This window comes from Schistocerca piceifrons, chromosome 1 (genome assembly GCF_021461385.2).
Source record: "Schistocerca piceifrons isolate TAMUIC-IGC-003096 chromosome 1, iqSchPice1.1, whole genome shotgun sequence".
Lineage (NCBI taxonomy): Eukaryota > Metazoa > Arthropoda > Insecta > Orthoptera > Acrididae > Schistocerca > Schistocerca piceifrons.
In genome coordinates this window covers 429,929,806-429,953,521 of record NC_060138.1, presented here as the reverse complement: position 1 = coordinate 429,953,521, position 23,716 = coordinate 429,929,806, and the positions used below count along the sequence as shown (strand labels likewise).

The 23,716-nt window shown below is 41.2% G+C and overlaps 1 protein-coding gene across 1 annotated transcript in view; it reads right to left on the bottom strand.

The window, feature by feature from the left end:
• LOC124800886 (integrator complex subunit 9) overlaps window positions 1–23,716 on the bottom strand; it is a 110,085-nt gene that overhangs the window by 56,850 nt on the left and 29,519 nt on the right. The window contains exons 6-9 of the mRNA XM_047263031.1: window positions 2,178–2,290; window positions 1,923–2,103; window positions 1,714–1,846; window positions 1,110–1,212 (exon numbers count right to left, since the gene is read on the bottom strand). Of these exons, the coding sequence (XP_047118987.1) occupies window positions 1,110–1,212; window positions 1,714–1,846; window positions 1,923–2,103; window positions 2,178–2,290 (530 nt within the window). The remainder of the gene's footprint in view (window positions 1–1,109; window positions 1,213–1,713; window positions 1,847–1,922; window positions 2,104–2,177; window positions 2,291–23,716) is intronic.

Below are 23,716 nucleotides of genomic sequence, written 5' to 3'. Positions count from 1 at the left end.
TCCCGATAAATCACACAAATTCAGCTACATACACATAGATCACAATGAACAACTTAAACTGGAATGATCACATAGATAATGTTGTGGGAAGACGAGCCAAAGACTGAATTTTATTGGCAAAAAAATAGAGAAAATGGAACAGGTCTATTAAAGAGACTGCCTACATTATACTTGTCTGGCCTCTGCGACGGTATTGCTGTGCGGTGTGGGATAGTTACCAGATGATATTGATGGACGACATCACAAATTCCAAAAACAAATTCCAAAGATGGGTCACTCATTTTGTATTACTGCGAAACAGGGGAGAGTGTCTCACGGTACACAAGTTGTAGTTGCTAAAACAAAGGGGTTTTTCATTGTGACGCAATCTTTTCCCAAAATTTTGGGCACCAACTGTCTCCTCCGAATGCGAAAATATTTTGTTGAACCCATCTAGATTGAGAGAAATTATCATCAAATAAAAGAGTAAAAATCAAATCTCATTGGGAAAGATTTAAGTGTTTGTTTTTCCCACACGCTCTTGAAACGTGGAACAGTAGATAAGTAATCTGAAGGTGGTCCAATGAACCCTCTGCCAGACACTTAAGTGTGAATTCAGAGTAGTCATTTAGTTGTGGGTGTAGATGTAGATGGACAATGTGCTTTTCAAAGACACCATCCCGACATTGGCTGTAAGAGATTTAAGGAAGACACCTAAATCGTAATGGCCCAGAGGGAATTTGGAGCAATGTCCTCCTGAATACGAATACCACCTTCACACTGTACAATATTGCTCAGTATTGCCACCAAGATGCTACAAATACATGAACTGCCAATTATTTCAAGATTATTTGTGCCAATTTTTAACTATAATGCCTAAACTGAGAACAACTGAAGCTCTTAATACCAAAGCTGATGTGATATCTGTCAGTTAGGTGGAATGCACTATTAACTTCAGGAAAGCAAGCAACTAAAATTTTAAAATATGATAAATTAATACCACTAATGTTTCAATACAATTTGCAGATTTGCAAACATCAACAGCAACTGACAGCTTACATATTAAATTACAAAAAGATCAAAAACTGGGGTAATTATGAAACAGATACTGTACATAATTTTTTTCTCACCAGTAAAAATTACAGTGTTGAGCGAATTGGAGCCCCACAACTCCACGAAGTGTACTGCATCTCCAAACCTCAAGCTGGGATGTCCACAAAATACAACACAGGGCTGCAGTAAAAGGAGGGGAAATTAGCTTGTACACCTTGAATTCTAAAATTTTAAATATTTAATTGAGTAGTTATTATTATAAACAATTACTTTTTAAGTTTTTATTTGCTAATAACAGACATTTTAATTTCATGTGATCTAGGCTTGATATCAAACAATGTAAAGTCCAGGATGGTATAACAACATTACATAAAGGATAGGTCGCTACTCGCCACACAGATGAGATGTTGGGTTGCAGACGGGCACACCAAAAAAGAACACTGGAAATATATCAGCTTTCAGACTAAGCCATTTTCCAGAAGTAGAAAAGTAATACATGTACTACATTAGTGCCCGGAGACAGGGACCATGAGTATGTGAGTGTGGACATGTGTGAATTTTCTACTTCTGTAGAAGGACTTTGTCCAAAATCTTAAAGATCTCTAGCACTCTTTTTCATCATGCCTGTCTGCAACTCAACACCCCTTTTAGCTGATTTATTGGAAAGGGTTACGAACAAACCTGACGATAGTCTGTGCTGAAACCTTCTGTAAAAATGTGTTTGAAATGTTTCAAGCGCCCATTTCGAACAAGAAATGCATGTGGAAATGGCTCTTCGGGCAAGTAGACTTTATTCTGCTTGGTGGTTGATAACCTGAAATTCATTAAATTTTTCAACAACTATGTTGTTCACAATGTAATAGTGCTAATTATTACCAATTTATACTTACCATTCAGCAAGAATGTTAGAATATGCCAATGATGTATCTGCAACAGGTGATATGAAATATAAGGGTACTGTTGACATCCCAGAATTATCCAGATGACTTGACAGGCACTCAAAAAGATCGTATACAACACCAGAAGGATAGCACGGTATCAGAACATTGCCACCACATCGTAATGTATTTGCTGTGAAAGTTGAAATGAAAAATAATAGTGCTGTACATAGTATTTCCATATACAAAAGCATATGAAACACTTACCAACTGTCATGCAGAGTTCTCCTAGCATTGAATCTGGATTGGCAGTTGGTGTCTGTGTTAGCCCTGTCAATATTAGAACATTTGAATTCTTCAAAGCAACTTGATCCATTGGCCTGTAAAGTTAGATATCATTTAGTAAATGAATTTATATAGATCTTTCAGAAGCTATTTCAAATCCAGTTCAAATTTTACAGAAGGGGTACAAAGGAGACTACTGCAGGAGTAATAAAAATTGTTGCAAGACAAACACACTCCAGATGTAGTCTTTCAACCCAGAGAGTAGTGTACTGAAAATTTAAGTCCTCTCAGTTTATTCAAAAAGATCAAGAAGCTTTAATAATGAGTTGTTGTCACAGGAACAGTGATTTCAATCCTCATGGTCAGTTCCACTGTAGCACATTTATGACACACTAAATGATGACCATGTCAATGAAGTTCAGAGACAACAGAGCTCATTCATGTTTTGTAGTATGTAAAGAAACCTCTTTAAATTCTGTTTTCTGTCTTAAGTTGTGACCCTGTAAAATAAGCAGTTTTTAAGCTCACTGACACAATTCAGGTCATATGAAAGGAGAAAATGAAAGATTTGTGTAGAACGAAATAATTTAACAATAGGTCTTCAGTGTACTGAATAAAAACTTCCATGTCAACACATTAATGACCCAACTGAGCTTAAATTTTGATCGCCTTTTTTTCTTACACAGTGAGGAAACTAAACTAATATGTACAGTTCACTAGTCAGTCACACCAGTTGTTCTTTCCATGTTGTACTGGTACAAAAACTTGCAAAACAATTAAACTGATTTTATCATGCATGAGTATGAGTCTTTTATTCAGCTATTGTGCCACGGAAGATGCTGACATTCATTATACATTCATAAATGTAAAATCCCTCCCCCCATGAACCATGGACCTTGCCGTTGGTGGGGCGGCTTGCATGCCTCAGCGATACAGATAGCTGTACTGTAGGTGCAACCACAACGATGGGGTATCTGTTGAGAGGCCAGACAAACATGTGGTTCCTGAAGAGGGGCAGCAGCCTTTTCAGTAGTTGCAGGGGCAACAGTCTGGACAACTGACTGATCTGGCCTCTTAACACTAACCAAAACAGCCTTGCTGTGCTGGTACTGAGAATGGCTGAAAGCGAGGGGAAACTACAGCTGTAATTTTTCCTGAGAGCAAGCAGCTTTACTGTATGGTTAAATGATGATGGTGTCCTCTTGTGTAAAATATTCCATAGGTAAAATAGTCACCCATTCAGATCTCCGGGTGGGGACTACTTAGGAGGACGTTGTTATCAGGAGAAACTGGTGTTCTGCGGATCGGAGCGTGGAATGTCAGATCCCTTAATTGGGCAGGTAGGTTAGAAAACTTAAAAAGGGAAATGGATAGGTTAAAGTTACATATAGTGGGAATTAGTGAAGTTTAGTGGCAGCATGAACAAGACTTCTGGGCAGATGAATACAGGGTTATAAATAGAAAATCGAATAGGGGTAATGCAGGAGTAGATTTGGTTGGTTTTTTTTGGGGGGGGGGGGGGGGGGGGGCAGGGGGAGCCGAAGGAGATCAGACAGCAAGGTCGTCGGTCTCATCGGATTAGGGAAGGATGGGGAAGGAAGTCGGCCGTGCCCTTCGAAAGGAGCCATCCCAGCATTTGACTGCGGCGATTTAGGGAAATCACGAAAAGCCTAAATCAGGATGGCCGGACAGCGTAGGTTTAATAATGAATAAAAAAAATAGGAATACGGGTAAGTTACTACAAACAGCATAGTGAACGCATTATTGTGGCCAAAATATATATGAAACCCATGCCTACCACATTGGTACAAGTTTATATGCCAACTAGCTCCGCAGATGACTCAGAGATTGATGAAATGTATGATAAGACAAACGAAAATTTTATTCAGATAGTGAAGGGAGAAAAAAATTTATTAGTCATGGAATTCGATAGTAGAAAAACAAAGAGAAGGAAATGTAGTAGGTGAATCTGGAATGAGGGGAGGGAATGAACAAAAGATATATTGAATTTAATTGATGAAAGGACAAAATATAAAAATGCAGTAAATGAAGCAGGCAAAATGGAATACAAACATCTCAAAAATGAGATTGACAGGAAGTGCAAAATGGCTAAGCAGGGACAAATGTGAAGATGTAGAGGCATACATCACTAAGATAGATACTGCCTTCAGGAAAATTGAAGAGACCTTTGGAGAAAAGAGAATCACCTCTGAATATCAAGAGCTCAGATGGAATCCCAGTTCTATGCAAAGAAGGGAAAGCAGAAAGGTGGAAGGAGTATATGGAGGATCTATACAAGGGCGATGTACTTGAGGACAAAATTATGGAAATGGAAGAGGATGTAGATGAAGATGAAATGGGAGATACAACACTGTGTGAAGAGTTTGACAGAGCACTGAAAGACCTAAGCCGAAACAATGGCCTGGGAGTAGACAACATTCCATTAGAACTACTGAAAACCTTGGGAGAGCCAGCCCTGACAAAACTCTACCACCTGGTGAGCAAGATGTATGAGACAGGCGAAATACCCTCAGATTTCAAGAAGAATATAATAATTCCAATCCCAAAACAAGCTGGTGTTGGCAGGTGTGAAAATTACCGAACTATCAGTTTAATAAGTCACGGCTGCAAAATACTGAAACGAATTCTTTACAGATGAATGGAAAAACTGGTAGAAGCCGACCCTGGGGAAGATCAGTTCGGATTCCTTACAAATGTCTGAACACGAGAGGCAATACTGACCCTACGACTCATCTTAGAGAATAGATTAAGCAAAGCCAAACCTACATTTCTAGCATGTGTAGACTTACAGAAAGCTTTTGACAACGTTGACTGGAATATTCTCTTTCAAATTCTGAAGATGGCAGGGGTAAAATACAGGGAGGGAAAGGCTATTTAAAATTTGTACAGAAACCAGATGGTTGTTACAAGAGTCGAGGGGCATGAAAGGGAAGCAGTGGTTAGGAAGGGAGTGACATAGGGTTGTAGTCTATCCTCGATGTTATTCAAGCTGTATATTGAGCAAGCAGTAAAGGAAACAAAAGAAAAATTCAGAGTAGGAATTAAAATCCATGGAGAAGAAATAAAAACTCTGAGGTTCACCGACGACACCATAATTCTGTCAGAGACAGCAAAGGATCTGGAAGAGCAGCTGAATAGAATGGACAGAGTCTAGAAAGGAAACTAGAAGATGAACATCAACAAAAGCAAAACGAAGATAATGGAATGTATTTGAATTAAACCGTGTGATGCTGAGGGAATTAGATTAGGAAATGAGATGCTTAAAGTAGTAAATGAGTTTTGCTATTTGGGGAGCAAAATAACTGATGATAGTCGAAGTACTGAGGATATAAGATGTAGACTGGCAATGGCGAGGAAAGTGTTTCTGAAGAAGAGAAATTTGTTAACATCGAGTATAGATTTCAGTGTCAGGAAATAGTTTCTGAAAGTATTTGCATGGAGTGTAGCCATGGATGGAAGTGAAATGTGGTGCTACAGAAGAATGCTGAAGACTACATGGGTAGATCACATCACTAATGAGGGGGTGGGTATTGAATAGAATTGGGGAGAAAAGAAATTTGTGGCTCAACTTGACTAGAAGAAGGGATCGGTTGGTAGGATATGTTCTGAGGCATCAAGGGATCACCAATTGAGTATTGGAGGGCAGCACGTAGGGTAAAAATCGTAGAGGGAGACCAAGAAGTGAATACACTAAGCAGATTCAGAAGGATGTAGATTGCAATAGGTACTGGGAGATGATGAAGCTTGCGCAGGATAGAGCAGAATGGAGAGCTGCATCAAACCAGTCTCTGGACTGAAGACAACAACAACAAATGTAAAGTCATTTAACTTTTAAAAAAAATAATAGTTCTTTGTTAACATTTTAAAAATGTCCGTAATCCTCTCCACACACACACACACACACACACACACACACACACACACAGATTTAATAATGATTCCTGCATTCCCTTGAAATGATTTAGGGAAACCACAGGAAATCTAAATCAGGGTGGCCGGACAGAGCAAACTCCATCCACCCGAATATACAATCAGTGTTTTATCGCCTGCAGTGCTTTATTCATTTAGTCTCTATCATGCAAAGTTCTCTCATGTACAGACAATTTGCCCCAGAAAACAAACAACATACAACACAGTTTAGCAAGCATGGCTACCTACACTACAGACACCCGTTGGCAACTAATGGACCATGAACTTGCTGCTATGCCCCTTGCAATAAGTCCAGTCTGTCCAGAAAACTGCAACTATACCCCAAAATCTGCATTTTTATGCCTTCCCCTCAATCCACCTGAAATTCTGAGGCAACATATCCCTTCCCCCCCCCCCCCCCCCCCCCCAAAAGATAAGTGAGATGTTGAACTCAGTAGAACAGCAGTAAATTATCATCATGAACTTTAGATCTTTACACACGATTTTCTAGTAAAAGCATTACATCGAGATGAAGTACTGTAATGTGACAGGCACTGCAGTTGTACCCTTTCATCATCAACCACTACCCTGAGTCCTCTAGGCATACTAATCTTAGAATATATAGAATGCATTACTTATGAACACTAGTTTAAGTGGTTTTTTTAATAGATTTACTATTCACAAATTCTGTCCACATTTTGTGCCTTCAAATATCCAAAGAGAATCCTACAGGTAAGAAATTGGTTTACACAGGTGTAGAAAGTAACCACAGTAGGAGCTTTGGTGTATTATCAGTGACTATAGTGTTGCTGTCATCAGTGAAGAAAACCTTTTCTCTGTGTCTTATACAGCCTGGAAAGTCACTGATATATATTAATAATAGAACTGGACTCAGGGTTTGCTCCACAGATTTTGCCACCCCATGTGGAAATTTCAAGCACTGCTTCAACACAGTGTGGAAAGGGAAAGAGGGAAAACTTACAAGAAGATACAGACAGAACAGAAAAAATTGAGAGGAGCACAACAAGATGAATAGCAATGTAAATAGCATTAATAGCAGATCCATTATTTATTTATTTATAATTTTTTGAAGGCTAGGTGGTAAGTTGAGGTTCTCTGGTGAACACTCACCAGATACTCACAGATAGTGAAATCAGACCACGTTCAGAGTTAAGACACACTGACTGACAAAATTTTATCAGTCAATTGTCAAGGTGTTCATAACAAACTCCTTGAATTTACTGCCTTCCAGGATACTTCTCATGTTTAATTTATTCTTGTGACCAAAAGCTGACAAACCAAAAATAGGAGCCTCCGATATATTTAGCAATTCATTTAACATATATCGAAAAGACAGATTAGACACCATAGGAGGGAGTGTGTTCATTGTAGATGACAAAAATATTGTCTCTACTGAGGTTGATTTTGAGTGTGACACTGAAGTTATCTGGTCATGTGTAACAGGTCCAGGTGAAATTATGTCAACTGTTGGACGTTTTTACCAGCCACCCAATTCTGCTGTGCCGGTTTTAGCCATTGGCCACACAATGCAGTCAGTAATGTGGAAATACCCATATCACGCAATTTTTGTTGGATATGACTTCAACCTATCGTGTATATACTGGGGCATACATGGATTTATTGCAGTGGATACAGACAGTCTTCCTAAGTTCTTTTGAACACTTTTTTAAAAAGTGTCTTTTGCAACTAGTTCAAAGTCCACACACACTGGAAATGTTTTAGGCCCCGTAGCTACAAACAGGCCTGACCTAGTCCATGGCATCAGTATAGAGATAGCGGTTAGTGACTATGATATCATCACAGCGACTTTGGTTACTAAATATAATAAATCAATCAAGAAGAATAGGAGAGAATTACAGCCAAAAGGAATTGACATTATTTAGTTCCAGTACAACAGACAAGGAATTGTGGGCAGAGATTAAACAGACTGTAAATCATACTTGGAGTAGTATGTGCCAAGTAAGTTGATTAAGGATGGAAAAAACCCATCATGGTTTAACAAAGAAATTTGAAAAATGCTGTGGCAGCAAAGGCTGTTACACTCTCAGTTCAAAAGAGAACATGCAAACGAGAGACAAAAGTTAATAGAAATTTGTGTGTCTGTAAAAAGATTGATGCACAAAGCTTCAACTACTACCACCATTATATCTTAGCAACAGATCTTGCTAAAAACCTGAGAAAATTCTAACCCTACATAAACCGCAAAGTGGGTCTAAGGCTTTTATCCAGTCTCTCAATGATCTGTCTGGTGTGGCAGTGGAAGATAGCAAAAGTGAAGTTTTAAATTTCATATTTAAGCATAATACAAACATACTACCATTTGGCCATTGCACAGGCTCCTTTATGTAGGACACAGTAATAAGCATTGTTGGTGTGGAAAAGCAACAGAAAGAATTGAAAGCATGGAATCCCAATTCAGTCTTACAAAGAGTACTTTGTAGCACTGGCCCCATATTTAGTCTGCATTTATCGTGAATCTTTCGTCCAGCACAAAGTCCCAAACGACTGGAAGAAGGGCAAGTGTCGCCTGCATATAAGAAGGGTAGAAGGACAAATCAGCAAAATTAAAAACCAATATCTTTAACATCCCCCCCATGAATCATGGACCTTGCCGTTGGTGGGGAGGCTTGCGTGCCTCAGCGATACAGATAGCCGCACCGTAGGTACAACCACAACGGAGGGGTATCTGTTGAGAGGCCAGACAAACGTGTGGTTCCTGAAGAGGGGCAGCAGCCTTTTCAGTAGTTGCAAGGGCAACAGTCTGGATGATTGACTGATCTGGCCTTCTAACAATAACCAAAACGGCTTTGCTGTGCTGGTACTGCGAACGGCTGAAAGCAAGGGGAAACTACGGCCGTAATTTTTCCCGAGGGCATGCAGCTTTACTGTATGATTAAATGATGATGGCGTCCTCTTGGGTAAAATATTCCGGAGGTAAAATAGTCCCCCCATTCGGATCTCCGGGCGGGGACTACTCAAGAGGATGTCGTTATCAGGAGAAAGAAAACTGGCGTTCTACGGATCGGAGCGTGGAATGTCAGATCCCTTAATCGGGCAGGTAGGTTAGAAAATTTAAAAAGGGAAATGGATAGGTTAAAGTTAGATATAGTGGGAATTAGTGAAGTTCAGTGGCAGGAGGAACAAGACTTCTGGTCAGGTGACTACAGGGTTATAAGCACAAAGTCCAATAGGGGTAATGCAGGAGTAGGTTTAATAATGAATAGGAAAATAGGAATGCGGGTAAGCTACTACAAACAGCATAGTGAACGCATTATTGTGGCCAAGATAGATACGAAGCCAACACCTACTACAGTAGTACAAGTTTATATGCCAACTAGCTCTGCTGATGACGAAGAAATTGAAGAAATGTATGATGAAATAAAAGAAATTATTCAGATAGTGAAGGGAGACGAAAATTTAATAGTCATGGGTGACTGGAATTCGAGTGTAGGAAAAGGGAGAGAAGGAAATGTAGTAGGTGAATATGGATTGGGGCTAAGAAATGAAAGAGGAAGCCGCCTGATAGAATTTTGCACAGAGCACAACTTAATCATAGCTAACACTTGGTTTAAGAATCATGATAGAAGGTTGTATACATGGAAGAACCCTGGAGATACTAGTAGGTATCAGATAGATTATATAATGGTAAGACAGAGATTTAGGAACCAGGTTTTAAATTGTAAGACGTTTCCAGGGGCAGATGTGGACTCTGACCACAATCTATTGGTTATGACCTGTAGATTAAAACTGAAGAAACTGCAAAAAGGTGGGAATTTAAGGAGATGGGACCTGGATAAACTGAAAGAACCAGAGGTTGTACAGAGTTTCAGGGAGAGCATAAGGGAACAATTGACAGGAATGGGGCAAAGAAATACAGTAGAAGAAGAATGGGTAGCTCTGAGGGATGAAGTAGTGAAGGCAGGAGACGATCAAGTAGGTAAAAAGAAGAGGGTTAGTAGAAATCCTTGGGTAACAGAAGAAATATTGAATTTAATTGATGAAAGGAGAAAATATAAAAATGCAGTAAATGAAGCAGGCAAAAAGGAATACAAACGTCTCAAAAATGAGATCGACAGGAAGTGCAAAATGGCTAAGCAGGGATGGCTAGAGGACAAATGTAAGGATGTAGAGGCTTATCTCACTAGGGGTAAGATAGATACTGCCTACAGGAAAATAAAAAGAGACCTTTGGAGATAAGAGAACCACATGTATGAACATCAAGAGCTCAGATGGAAACCCAGTTCTAAGCAAAGAAGGGAAAGCAGAAAGGTGGAAGGAGTATATAGAGGGTCTATACAAGGGCGATGCACTTGAGGACAATATTATGAAAATGGAAGAGGATGTAGATGAAGATGAAATGGGAGATACAATACTGCGTGAAGAGTTTGACAGAGCACTGAAGGACCTGAGTCGAAACAAGGCCCCCGGAGTAGACAACATTCCATTGGAACTACTGATGGCCTTGGGAGAGCCAGTCCTGACAAAACTCTACCATCTGGTGAGCAAGATGTATGAAACAGGCGAAATACCCTCAGACTTCAAGAAGAATATAATAATTCCAATCCCAAAGAAAGCAGGTGTTGACAGATGTGAAAATTACCGAACAATCAGTTTAATAAGCCACAGCTGCAAAGTACTAACACGAATTCTTTACAGACGAATGGAAAAACTAGTAGAAGCCGACCTCGGGGAAGATCAGTTTGGATTCCGTAGAAATACTGGAACACGTGAGGCAATACTGACCTTACGACTTATCTTAGAAGAAAGATTAAGGAAAGGCAAACCTACGTTTCTAGCATTTGTAGACTTAGAGAAAGCTTTTGACAATGTTGACTGGAATACTCTCTTTCGAATTCTAAAGGTGGCAGGGGTAAAATACAGGGAGCGAAAGGCTATTTACAACTTGTACAGAAACCAGATGGCAGTTATAAGAGTCGAGGGGCATGAAAGGGAAGCAGTGGTTGGGAAGGGAGTAAGACAGGGTTGTAGCCTCTCCCCGATGTTATTCAATCTGTATATTGAGCAAGCAGTAAAGGAAACAAAAGAAAAATTTGGAGTAGGTATTAAAATCCATGGAGAAGAATTAAAAACTTTGAGGTTCGCCGATGACATTGTAATTCTGGCAGAGACAGCAAAGGACTTGGAAGAGCAGTTGAACGGAATGGACAGTATCTTGAAAGGAGGATATAAGATGAACATCAACAAAAGCAAAACGAGGATAATGGAATGTAGTCAAATTAAATCGGGTGATGCTGAGGGGATTAGATTAGGAAATGAGACACTTAAAAGTAGTAAAGGAGTTTTGCTATTTGGGGAGCAAAATAACTGATGATGGACGAAGTAGAGAGGATATAAAATGTAGACTGGCAATGGCAAGGAAAGCGTTTCTGAAGAAGAGAAATTTGTTAACATCGAGTATAGATTTAAGTGTCAGGAAGTTATTTCTGAAAGTATTTGTATGGATTGTAGCCATGTATGGAAGTGAAACATGGACAGTAAGTAGTTTGGACAAGAAGAGAATAGAAGCTTTTGAAATGTGGTGCTACAGAAGAATGCTGAAGATTAGATGGGTAGATCACATAACTAATGAGGAAATATTGAATAGGATTGGGGAGAAGAGAAGTTTGTGGCACAACTTGACCAGAAGAAGGGATCGGTTGGTAGGACATGTTCTGAGGCATCAAGGGATCACCAATTTAGTATTGGAGGGCAGCGTGGAGGGTAAAAATCATAGGGGGAGGCCAAGAGATGAATACACTAAGCAGATTCAGAAGGATGTAGGTTGCAGTAGGTACTGGGAGATGAAGAAGCTTGCACAGGATAGAGTAGCATGGAGAGCTGCATCAAACCAGTCTCAGGACTGAAGACCACAACAACAACAACAACAACAACAACAACATCTTTAACATCAGTTTGCTGTAAAATCCTTGAACATATTCTCAGTTCGAACACAACAAATTTCCTTAAGAAGGGAAAGCTTCTGTCCCCAAAGCAACAGTTTGAGAAAGCACCGCTCATGCCCATTTCTCACGAGATCTTGCGAACCATGGGTGAAGGCCAACAGGCAGATTCCATTTCCAAAAATCATTTGACGTGGCACAACACTGCTGATGGTTAATAAAGGCACAAGCATACAGAATAGGTTCAAAAGTATGCAAGATGCTCCAAGACTTATAAATTATAGAGTGCAGTCATCTTTTTTAGATTTTATTATGCAAATCCAGATTTCAGTTCGTCGCTAGCCATTCTCAATGCGCTATTTTTTATTCTCAATGCATGTAAGGCCCTGTTCTTCGGGCATCAGTCACAGTTCCCTGAATACTGTGACTGATGCCCGAACAACAGGGCCTTACATGCACTGAGAATACAAAATAGCGCATTGAGAATGGCTAGCGACTAGCCGAAATCTGGAGTTGCATAATAAAGTCTAAAAGGGATGACTGATTGCTGCACTCTATAATTTATAAGTCACATACAGTCACTGAGTGCACCCAGTTCCCGAATGGAAGGTAAACTGAGGCTCTAAGACTTCTTAAGTCACAGAACCCAGTTTGTTGTCCTCGATGGCGAGTGTTCATCAGAGACGAGGTTATCGTAAGGACTGCCCCAGGGAAGTGTGACAGGACCATTATTATTCTCTATGTACATAAATGATTGGCAGACATGGTAAGCAGCAGTCTGCAGCTGTTTGCTGATGATTCTGTGTTGTATGGGAAGATGCCATTGTTGAGTGAATGTAGGAGGATAGAAGATAACTTACACTGAATTTCTAGTTGGTGTAATGAATGGCAGTTAGCTCCAAATGTAGAAAAATATAAGTTAATGCAGATGAGTAGGAAAAACAAATCCATAATGTAAGTTTTTAGGACATTTCTCGTGGAGAGCATGGGTCTGGCAAAAGTACTTTAAAAATGAGCACTAATGGTCTCAATTGCAAAAACATTTATTTGGTGGTAGCCAGTTTTGGCCACTTTTTTTTTATAATTCTTCAGGCCTCGTACCATGACGGCAGGCAGTGGTGGTGAATGGAGCAGCTGTTGTAAGTCCATGACATTCGTGGAATTATAACGGCCGCCCATTCACCGCCACTGCCTACTGTCATAGTATGAGATCTGAAGATGGTCAAAAACTGATTGCAACCAGTTACACACACACACACACACACACACACACACACACACACACACAAAATGGGGGGGGGGGGGGGCGTCTTTGTGTTTGAGACTATTTGTGCTCACATTTAAAAACCATAACGTTCAAATACAGTATTAGTAATGTGCTGCTTGTCACTGTTGTTGTGGTCTTCAGTCCAGAGACTGGTTTGATGCAGCTCTCCATGCTACTCTATCTTGTGCAAGATTCTTCATCTCCCAGTACCTACTGCAACCTACATCCTTCTGAATCTGTTTAGTGTATTCATCTCTTATTCTCCCTCTATGACTTTTACCCTCCATACTGACCTCCGATACTAAATTGGTGATCCCTTGACGCCTCAGAACATATCCTACCAACCGATCCCTTCTTCGAGTCAAGTTGTGCCCCAAATTTCTCTTCTCCCCAATTCTGTTCAATAACTCCTCATTAGTTATGTGATCTACCCATCTAATGATCAGCATTCTTCTGTAGCATCACATTTCAAAAGCTTCTATTTTCTTCTTGTATAAACTATTTATCGTCCGCGTTTCACTTCCATCCATGGCTACACTCCATACAAATACTTTCCAAAATGACTTCCTGACACTGAAATCTATACTCGATGTTATCAAATTTCTCTTCTTCAGAAACGCTTTCCTTGCCATTGCCAGTCTACATTTTACATCCTCTCTACTTCGAACATCATCAGTTATTTTGCTCCCCAAATAGCAAAACTCCTTTACTACTTTAAGTGTCTCATTTCCTAATCTAATACCCTCAGCATCACCCGACTTAACTCGACTACATTCCATTATCCTCGTTTTGCTTTTGTTGATGTTCATCTTATATCCTCCCTTCAAGACACCATCCATTCTGTTCAACTGCTCTTCCAAGTCCTTTGCTGTCTCTGCCAGAATTACAATGTCATCGGCGAACCTCAAAGTTTTTATTTCTTCTCCATGGATTTTAATACCTACTCCAAATTTTTCTTTTGTTTCCTTTACTGCTTGCTCAATATACAGATTGAATAACATCGGGGAGAGGCTACAACCCTGTCTTACTCCCTTCCCAACCACTGCTTCCCTTTCATGCCCCTCGACTCTTATAACTGCCATCTGGTTTCTGTACAAGTTGTAAATAGCCTTTCGCTCCCTGTATTTTACCCCTGCCACCTTTAGAATTCGAAAGAGAGTATTCCAGTCAACATTGTCAAAAGCTTTCTCTAAGTCTACAAATGCTAGAAACGTAGGTTTGCCTTTCCTTAATCTTTCTTCTAAGATAAGTCGTAAGGTCAGTATTGCCTCACGTGTTCCAGTATTTCTACGGAATCCAAACTGATCTTCCCCGAGGTCGGCTTCTACTAGTTTTTCCATTCGTCTGTAAAGAATTCGTGTTAGTACTTTGCAGCTGTGGCTTATTAAACTGATTGTTCGGTAATTTTCACATCTGTCAACACCTGCTTTCTTTGGGATTGGAATTATTATATTCTTCTTGAAGTCTGAGGGTATTTCGCCTGTTTCATACATCTTGCTCACCAGATGGTAGAGTTTTGTCAGGACTGGCTCTCCCAAGGCCATCAGTAGTTCCAATGGAATGTTGTCTACTCCGGGGGCCTTGTTTCGACTCAGGTCCTTCAGTGCTCTGTCAAACTCTTCACGCAGTATTGTATCTCCCATTTCATCTTCATCTACATCCTCTTCCATTTTCATAATATTGTCCTCAAGTGCATCGCCCTTGTATAGACCCTCTATATACTCCTTCCACCTTTCTGCTTTCCCTTCTTTGCTTAGAACTGGGTTTCCATCTGAGCTCTTGATGTTCATACATGTGGTTCTCTTATCTCCAAAGGTCTCTTTTTATTTTCCTGTAGGCAGTATCTATCTTACCCCTAGTGAGATAAGCCTCTACATCCTTACATTTGTCCTCTAGCCATCCCTGCTTAGCCATTTTGCACTTCCTGTCGATCTCATTTTTGAGACGTTTGTATTCCTTTTTGCCTGCTTCATTTACTGCATTTTTATATTTTCTCCTTTCATCAATTAAATTCAATATTTCTTCTGTTACCCAAGGATTTCTACTAACCCTCTTCTTTTTACCTACTTGATCGTCTCCTGCCTTCACTACTTCATCCCTCAGAGCTACCCATTCTTCTTCTACTGTATTTCTTTGCCCCATTCCTGTCAATTGTTCCCTTATGCTCTCCCTGAAACTCTGTACAACCTCTGGTTCTTTCAGTTTATCCAGGTCCCATCTCCTTAAATTCCCACCTTTTTGCAGTTTCTTCAGTTTTAATCTACAGGTCATAACCAATAGATTGTGGTCAGAGTCCACATCTGCCCCTGGAAACGTCTTACAATTTAAAACCTGGTTCCTAAATCTCTGTCTTACCATTATATAATCTATCTGATACCTACTAGTATCTCCAGGGTTCTTCCATGTATACAACCTTCTATCATGATTCTTAAACCAAGTGTTAGCTATGATTAAGTTGTGCTCTGTGCAAAATTCTATCAGGCGGCTTCCTCTTTCATTTCTTAGCCCCAATCCATATTCACCTACTACATTTCCTTCTCTCCCTTTTCCTACACTCGAATTCCAGTCACCCATGACTATTAAATTTTCGTCTCCCTTCACTATCTGAATAATTTCTTTTATTTCATCATACATTTCTTCAATTTCTTCGTCATCAGCAGAGCTAGTTGGCATATAAACTTGTACTACTGTGGTAGGCGTGGGCTTCATAACTATCTTGGCCACAATAATGCATTCACTATGCTGTTTGTAGTAGCTTACCCGTATTCCTAGTTTTTTACCGTATTTACTCGAATCTAAGCCGCACTTTTTTTCCGATTTTTGTAATCCACAAAACCGCCTGCGGCTTAGAATCGAGTGCAAAGCAAGCGAAGTTCAGAAAAATGTTGGTAGGTGCCGCTACAACTATAACTTCTGCTGTCGAATATATGTAGCGCTACACAGGTATGCTGTGTAGGCACAAAGATAAATACTTTTGCCAAAACTTCTGCGTCAGTAAATAAATTAAAAAAAAAAGTGGAAGACGAGCTTTTTTATTTCTCCGCCTCGAGTTTCGACCACTGCATTTTCATACATTATCCAACGAAGTAAATACAAATTCCGTATTGTTCATCTTCGAATGTAGCAGAATTTCAATGTACTACGAAAATCCGACTGGCAAGACTGTTTAGGATGTTTGTCAATATGGCCAACTCTACGTTCTGAATTTTTTCCTACCAGTGAGAAGAGATGGTTGCTAATAGGAACCTGATGAAATGTGAATCACATGCCGTATTCTCTTCACCATAAGAATAATCGAATATAAACATTTTGCCATGTATTCTTTCGCGTTTGCTGCTATCTCATTTAAATCCTGTCTGCCTAATAAACTACAAAACTAGAGTGAGACAACAGCAAACGCGGAAGAATATACGTATCGTGTCATGTTTATATTCGTATTATTCTTATGCCTAATGTGATACAGTCAGAAATGAAGCACGGCAACTGACTAGATTTTTAAATCTAAGATGACTAATTTCTGTGAAGAATTTGATGTACTAAAGAAGCGGCCGCAAAGATTTTCAAACGGAGAAAAATTTTCGCCGAACTCTCGTTCAGAACATGTTCTACCGTACACAGTCTATTATTTGGTTCTTGTTGATCATTATCAAAGAAAGCAGCAGTGTAAGTAACAACAAATAGCAGTCTCTTGCCATTGTTTCGCTAATGAGACGATTCCTCTCTTTTTTAAGCGGCGGTAGCGCGCGCAAAAGCAAGCCGTGCCGCGAGCGGCGACGGGCCGTAAACACGCACTATCAGAATGCGACAAACAATGCATGACACAGTACAGTAATGCATTTTCAGCTTAGGATGACGTGAACACCTATAACAAAGAAAACGGCACTTATCAGATCAAAGCAAAATAAGCAATCGATTCAAACCAGACAGAGCACGTGAAAAAGGAAGGGTACTCGTATAAATACGGACGGAGCGCCTGACGCATAGCAATGGCTACCTGGTAAAGCTTAACTGCTAAGCTTACGACTCGAACCAAACTACTGTCACTGTATCGTCATTCATTCGACTTAAATTGTGTCTCATATTACGATGGACCAACTTTGTTTCGATTTGGAGGTGCGGCCTAAGACTTTTCTCTCCCCTTGAATTTCAAGTCGCAAATTTCAGGTGCGGCTTAGATTCGGGAATTTTTTTTTTCCTTTATTTCGAGTCTCATTTTTTAGATGCGGCTTAGATTCGAGTGCGGCTTAGATTCGAGTAAATACGGTATTCATTAGTAAACCTACTCCTGCATTACCCCTATTTGATTTTGTATTTATAACCCTGCATTCACCTGTCCAGTAGTCTTGTTCATGCTGCCACCGAACTTCACTAATTCCCACTATATGTAACTTTCACCTACCCATTTCCCTTTTTAAATTTTCTAACCTACCTGCCCGATTAAGGGATCTGACATTCCACTCCAATCCGTAGAATGCCAGTTTTCTTTCTCCTGATAAAGTCGTCCTGAGTAGTCCCCACCAGGAGATCCAAATGGGGGACTATTTTACCTCTGGAATATTTTACCCAATAGGGCGTCATCATCATTTAACCATACAGTAAAGCTGCATGCCCTTGGGAAAAATTACGGCTGTAGTTTCCCCTTGCTTTCAGTAGTCTGCTTGACACAGTCACATAAATTAAATATCTACACACAATGTTGTAAAGCAATATGAAAAGGAGAAAGCATGTAAAGACTGTAGTATGAAGGGGGAATAGTTGACTTCAATTTATGTGGAGAATTTCAGGAAAGTGAGGGTCATCTGTAAAGGAGACCACATACAGGACCCTAGCGTGACCCATTGTTGAGTTCTGCTGGAGTGGTTGCTATCCACACCAGCTTGGATTAAAGGAAGACATCAAAGCATTTCAGATACAGGCTGTTAGATTTGTTACTGGTAAGTTCAAACAACAAGCCAGTGTAATGGAGATGCTTCGGAAATTCAAATTGGAATCCCTGGAGGGAAAGTGACGTTCTTTTCGAGGAGCACTACTGAGAAAATTTAGAGAAACGGCATTTGAGGCTGGCTGCAGAGTGATTCTACAGCTGCCAACCTACATTTCGTGTAAGGAGCTTGAAGATACGATTGGAGACATTAGAGCGTGCAGGGAGGCATACAGACAGTCAAATTCCCCTTGCGCTATCTTCGAGAGGAACAGAAAAGGAAATGACTAGTAGTGATACAGGATACCCTCTGCTACGCACCATATGGTGGCTTGCAGAATATGTATGTAGATTTAGATAATACAAAGTGTTTTCCTTAGTAATACTGCTATAGTTATCTTAGGAACTGTCAGGCCCTCATATGATGACAATTATCTTTATTTCTTTACTGGCAAACTTGGTAATGCTTTGCAGTTGCTAAATACTGATAATTGGATACACATTTACTCTCCTCCCCACTCCCTCTGTCCATCAACTCCTCCATTCCCCCTCCACCTCTAACCACCTCCCTCTCAACCACCCCCTCCCTGACCTTGAACCTTGCTTTTTGTTATCGCCAAACGAAAGCTTTGGTATGTTGCTAGAGACAATAAAAAACACACAAACACACACACAAATTTCAAGCTTTCGCAACCCAAGGTTGCTTCATCACGAAAAAGGGAAGGAGAGGGAAAGACGAAAGGATGTGGGTTTTAAGGGAGAGGGTAAGGAGTCATTCCAATCGCAGGAGTGGGAAGACTTACCTTAGGGGAAAAAAGGACAGGTATACATTCCCACACATACACACATATCCATCTGCACATATACAGACACAGGCAGACATATGCCTGCCTGTGTCCGTATATGTGCGGATGGGGATGGGTGTGTGTGTGTGTGTGTGTGTGTGTGTGTGTGTGTGTGTGTGTGTGTGTGTGCACGCGCGCGCGGTTGGATATGTCTGTGTGTGCGAGTGTATACCTGTCCTTTTTTCCCCCCTAAGGTAAGTCTTTCCACTCCCGGGATTGGAATGACTCCTTACCCTCTCCCTTAAAACCCACATCCTTTCGCCTTTCCCTCTCCTTCCCTCTTTCCTGATGAAGCACCCTTGGGTTGCGAAAGCTTGAAATTTGTGTGTTTTTTGTTATCTCTATCAACATACCAACACTTTCGTTTGGTAAGTTACAGCATCTTTACCAAACGAAAGCATTGGTATGTTGATAGAGACACTAACAAACACAAACAGATCACTATCCAAACTGAACCCTGCCTGGAAGAATTCCGTCCTCCGTCACAGCGAGACCCACCTCCTCTTCCTCAAAATCACCCTCTCCAAACCTTCCAGGGATTTCTCACTTCCAGCCTTGCCTCTCAATCCTTCTTGAAAAACCTTAATCCTAATCCCAACATCACCACAGCTGAAGCCCAGGCTATCCGTGATCTGAAGGCTGACTGATCCATCGTCATTCTTCCGGCTGACAAGGGTTCCACGACCGTGGTACTTGATCGTTGGGAGTACGTGGCTGAGGGACTGCGTCAGCTTTCAGACAACACCACATACAAAGTTTGCCAAGGTAATCCCATTCCTGATGTCCAGGCAGAGCTTCAAGGAATCTTCAGAACCTTAGGCCCCCTACAAAACCTTTCACCTGGCTCCATCAACCTCCTGACCCCACCGACACCCTGCACCCCTACCTTCTGCCTACTTCCTAAAATTCACAAACCCAATCATCCCGGCCGTCCCATTGTATCTGGTTACCAAGCCCCCACAGAACGTATCTCTGCCTACGTAGATCAACACCTTCAACCCATTACATGCAGTCTCCCATCCTTCATCAAAGACACCAACCACTTTCTCGAACGCCTAGAATCCTTACCCAATCTGTTGCCCCCGGAAACCATCCTTGTAACCATTGATGCCACTTCCTTATACACAAATATCCCGCACGTCCAGGGCCTCGCTGCGATGGAGCACTTCCTTTCACGCCAATCACCTGCTACCCTACCTAAAACCTCTTTCCTCATTACCTTGGCCAGCTTCATCCTAACCCACATCATCTTCACTTTTGAAGGCCAGACATACCAACAATTGAAGGGAACAGCCATGGGTACCAGGATGGCCCCCTCGTATGCCAACCTATTTATGGGTCGCTTAGAGGAAGCCTTCTTGGTTACCCAAGCCTGCCATCCCAAAGTTTCGTAGAGATTTATTGATGACATCTTCATGATCTGGACTCCCAGTGAAGAAGAACTCCATAATTTCCTCTCCAACCTCAACTCCTTTGGTTCCATCAGATTCACCTGGTCTACTCAAAATCCCATACCACTTTCCTTGACGTTGACCTCCATCTGTCCAATGGCCAGCTTCACACATCCGTCCACATCAAAACCACCAACAAGCAACAGTACCTCCATTTTGACAGCTGCCACCCATTCCATATCAAACAGTCGCTTCCCTACAGCTTAGGACTTCGTGGCAAACAAATCTGCCCGTCCCGAATCCCTGAACCATTACACCAATAAACTGAAAACAGCTTTCGCATCCCGCAACTACCCTCCCGACCTGGTACAGAAGCAAATAGCTAGAGCCACTTCCTCATCCCCTCAAACCCAGAACCTCCCAAAGAAGAACCCCAAAAGTTTCCCACTTGTGACAGGATACTTTCCGGGACTGGATCAGACTCTGAATGTGGCTCTCCAGCAGGGATACGACTTCCTTAAATCCTGCCCTGAAATGAGATCCATCCTTCATGAAATCCTCCCCACTCCACCATGAGTGTCTTTCCGCCGTCCACCTAACCATCGTAACCTCTTAGTTCATCCCTATGAAATCCCCAAACCACCTTCCCCACCCTCTGGCTCCTACCCTTGTAACCGACCCCAGTGTAAAACCTGTCCCATGCACCCTCCCACCACCATCTACTACAGTCCTGTAACCCGGAAGTTGTACACGATCAAAGGCAGAGCCACGTGTGAAAGCACCCACGTGATTTACCAACTGACATGCCTACACTGTGAAGCGTTCTATGTGGGAATGACCAGCAACAAACTGTCCATTCGCATGAACGGACACAGGCAGACAGTGTTTGTTGGTAATGAGGATCACCCTGTGGCTAAACATGCCTTGGTGCATGGCCAGCACATCTTGGCAGTGTTACACCGTCTGGGTTATCTGGATACTTCCCACTGACACCAACCTATCCGAACTCCGGAGATGGGAACTTGCCCTTCAATATCTCCTCTCTTCCCGTTACCCACCTGGCCTCAACCTCCGATAATTTCAAGTTGCCGCCCCCCCCCCCCCCCCTACATCATTTGTCACTCAGCAACATCTTTGCCTCGACTGACGTCTCTGCCCAAACTCTTTGCTTTTACAATGTCTGCTTGTGTCTGTATATGTGCGGATGGATGTGTGTGTGTGTGTGTGTGTGTGTGTGTGTGTGTGTGTGTGTGTGTGTGTGTGTGTGTGTGTGTGTGTGTATACCTTTCCCTTTTTCCCCCTAAGGTAAGTCTTTCCGCTCCCGGTATTGGAATGACTCCTTACCCTCTCCCTTAAAACCCACATCCTTTCGTCTTTCCCTCTTTCCTGATGAAGCAACTGTGGGTTGCGAAAGCTTGAAATTTGTGTGTGTGTGTTTTTATTGTCTCCTATCAACATACCAACACTTTCATTTGATAAGTTACAGCATCTTTATATATATAAAAACAAAGATGATGTAACTTACCAAACTAAAGTGTTGGTATGTTGATAGAGACACTAACACACACACACACACACACACACACACACACACACACACACAAAATTCAAGCTTTCGCAACCCATGGTTGCTTCATCAGGAAAGAGGGAAGGAGGGGGAAAGACGAAAGGATGTGGGTCTTAAGGGAGAGGGTATGGAGTGATTCCAATCCACACATTTTTATATGTCCATCTGAGTGTTTATCATAACATAATAAAATTTATACAGTACTATAAATTATAAATTTTGTTTCTTTAGGGGCTTTCAAGCTGATGTACAGGGGTCACTCCAAAAGAAATGCACACCATTTTTAAATCCATCTTTTATTCTACATGTTTGAAAGTTTTACAGTGTGTAGATACATCCTTTAGGAACAATATTTTCATTTCTCCACATAATTTCCATCCCTCTTAACTGCCGTACACCATCTTGGAACCAGCGCCTGTATACCCGCATGGTAAAATTCTGGACCAACCTGTTGGAGCCACTGTTTGGCAACGTGCACAAGGGAGTCATTATGTTCAAACCTTGTTCCACGAAGAGTGTCTTTCACTTTTCCAAAGAGATGATAGTCACATGGAGCCACATCAAGAATGTAAGGCAGGTGTTTCACTGTTGTCCATCCGAGTTTTGTGATCGCTTCCATGGTTTTTTGACTGACATGTGGCTGTGCATTGTCGTGCAACAGCAAAACATCCTGCTTTTGCTAATGTGGTCAAACAAGACTCAGTTGAGCTTGAAGTTTCTTCAGTGTCGTCACATATGCATCAGAATTTATGGTGGTTCCACTTGGCATGATGTCCACAAGCAAGAGTCCTTCAGGAATCAAAAAACACCGTAGCCGTAACTTTTCCAACAAAAGGTATGGTTTAAAAATTTTTTTTTTTCCTTGGGTGAATTTGCATGATGCCACTCCACTGATTGCCTCTTCGCCTCTGGTGAAAAATGATGGAGCCATGTTTCATCACCTGTCACAATTCTTCCAAGGAATTCATCTCCACCATTCTCATACTGTTCCAAAAGTTCGCTGCATACCATTTTTCTTGTTTCTTTGTGAGCCACTGTCAAAATCCCGGGAACCCACCTGGCACAAACCTTTTTTAACGCCAACACTTTCAGTATTCTGCAAACATTTTCTTCCCGCATCCCAACGTAGCATGACAATTCGTTCACTGTGATGTGTCTGTCAGCAGTCACCAATTCGTTAACTCTCTGCACATTGTCTGGAGTGCGTGCAGTATGAGGCCTGCCATTGCGAGGACAATCCTCAATATTGCCGTGGCTGCTTTCATCACGTAACCTGCTTGCCCACCGACTAACTGTACTGCGATCGACAGTAGCATCTCCATACACCTTTTTCAACCTCTTGTGGATGTTTCCCAATGTCTCATTTTCACAGCACAGGAATCCTATGACAGCACGTAGCTTCTGATGAATGACAAGTGTAGCAGCCATCTTGAAGACATGCTGTGACGGCGCCACTCACGGGAACAGGTTGAACTAAGTTTGAAAACAAGCAGGAAAAATGTATCTACACACTGTAAAACTTTAACACATGATGAATGAAAACTGTATTTTTACAAAAATAGTGTGCATTTCTTTTGGAGTGACCCTCGTACATACATTCCAAGGGCTGTGTAGGAATATGGTAGAAATTTAGTTTGTAACACGTCACTAGCAAGCTTTACTATTTTAAAAGATGCTAG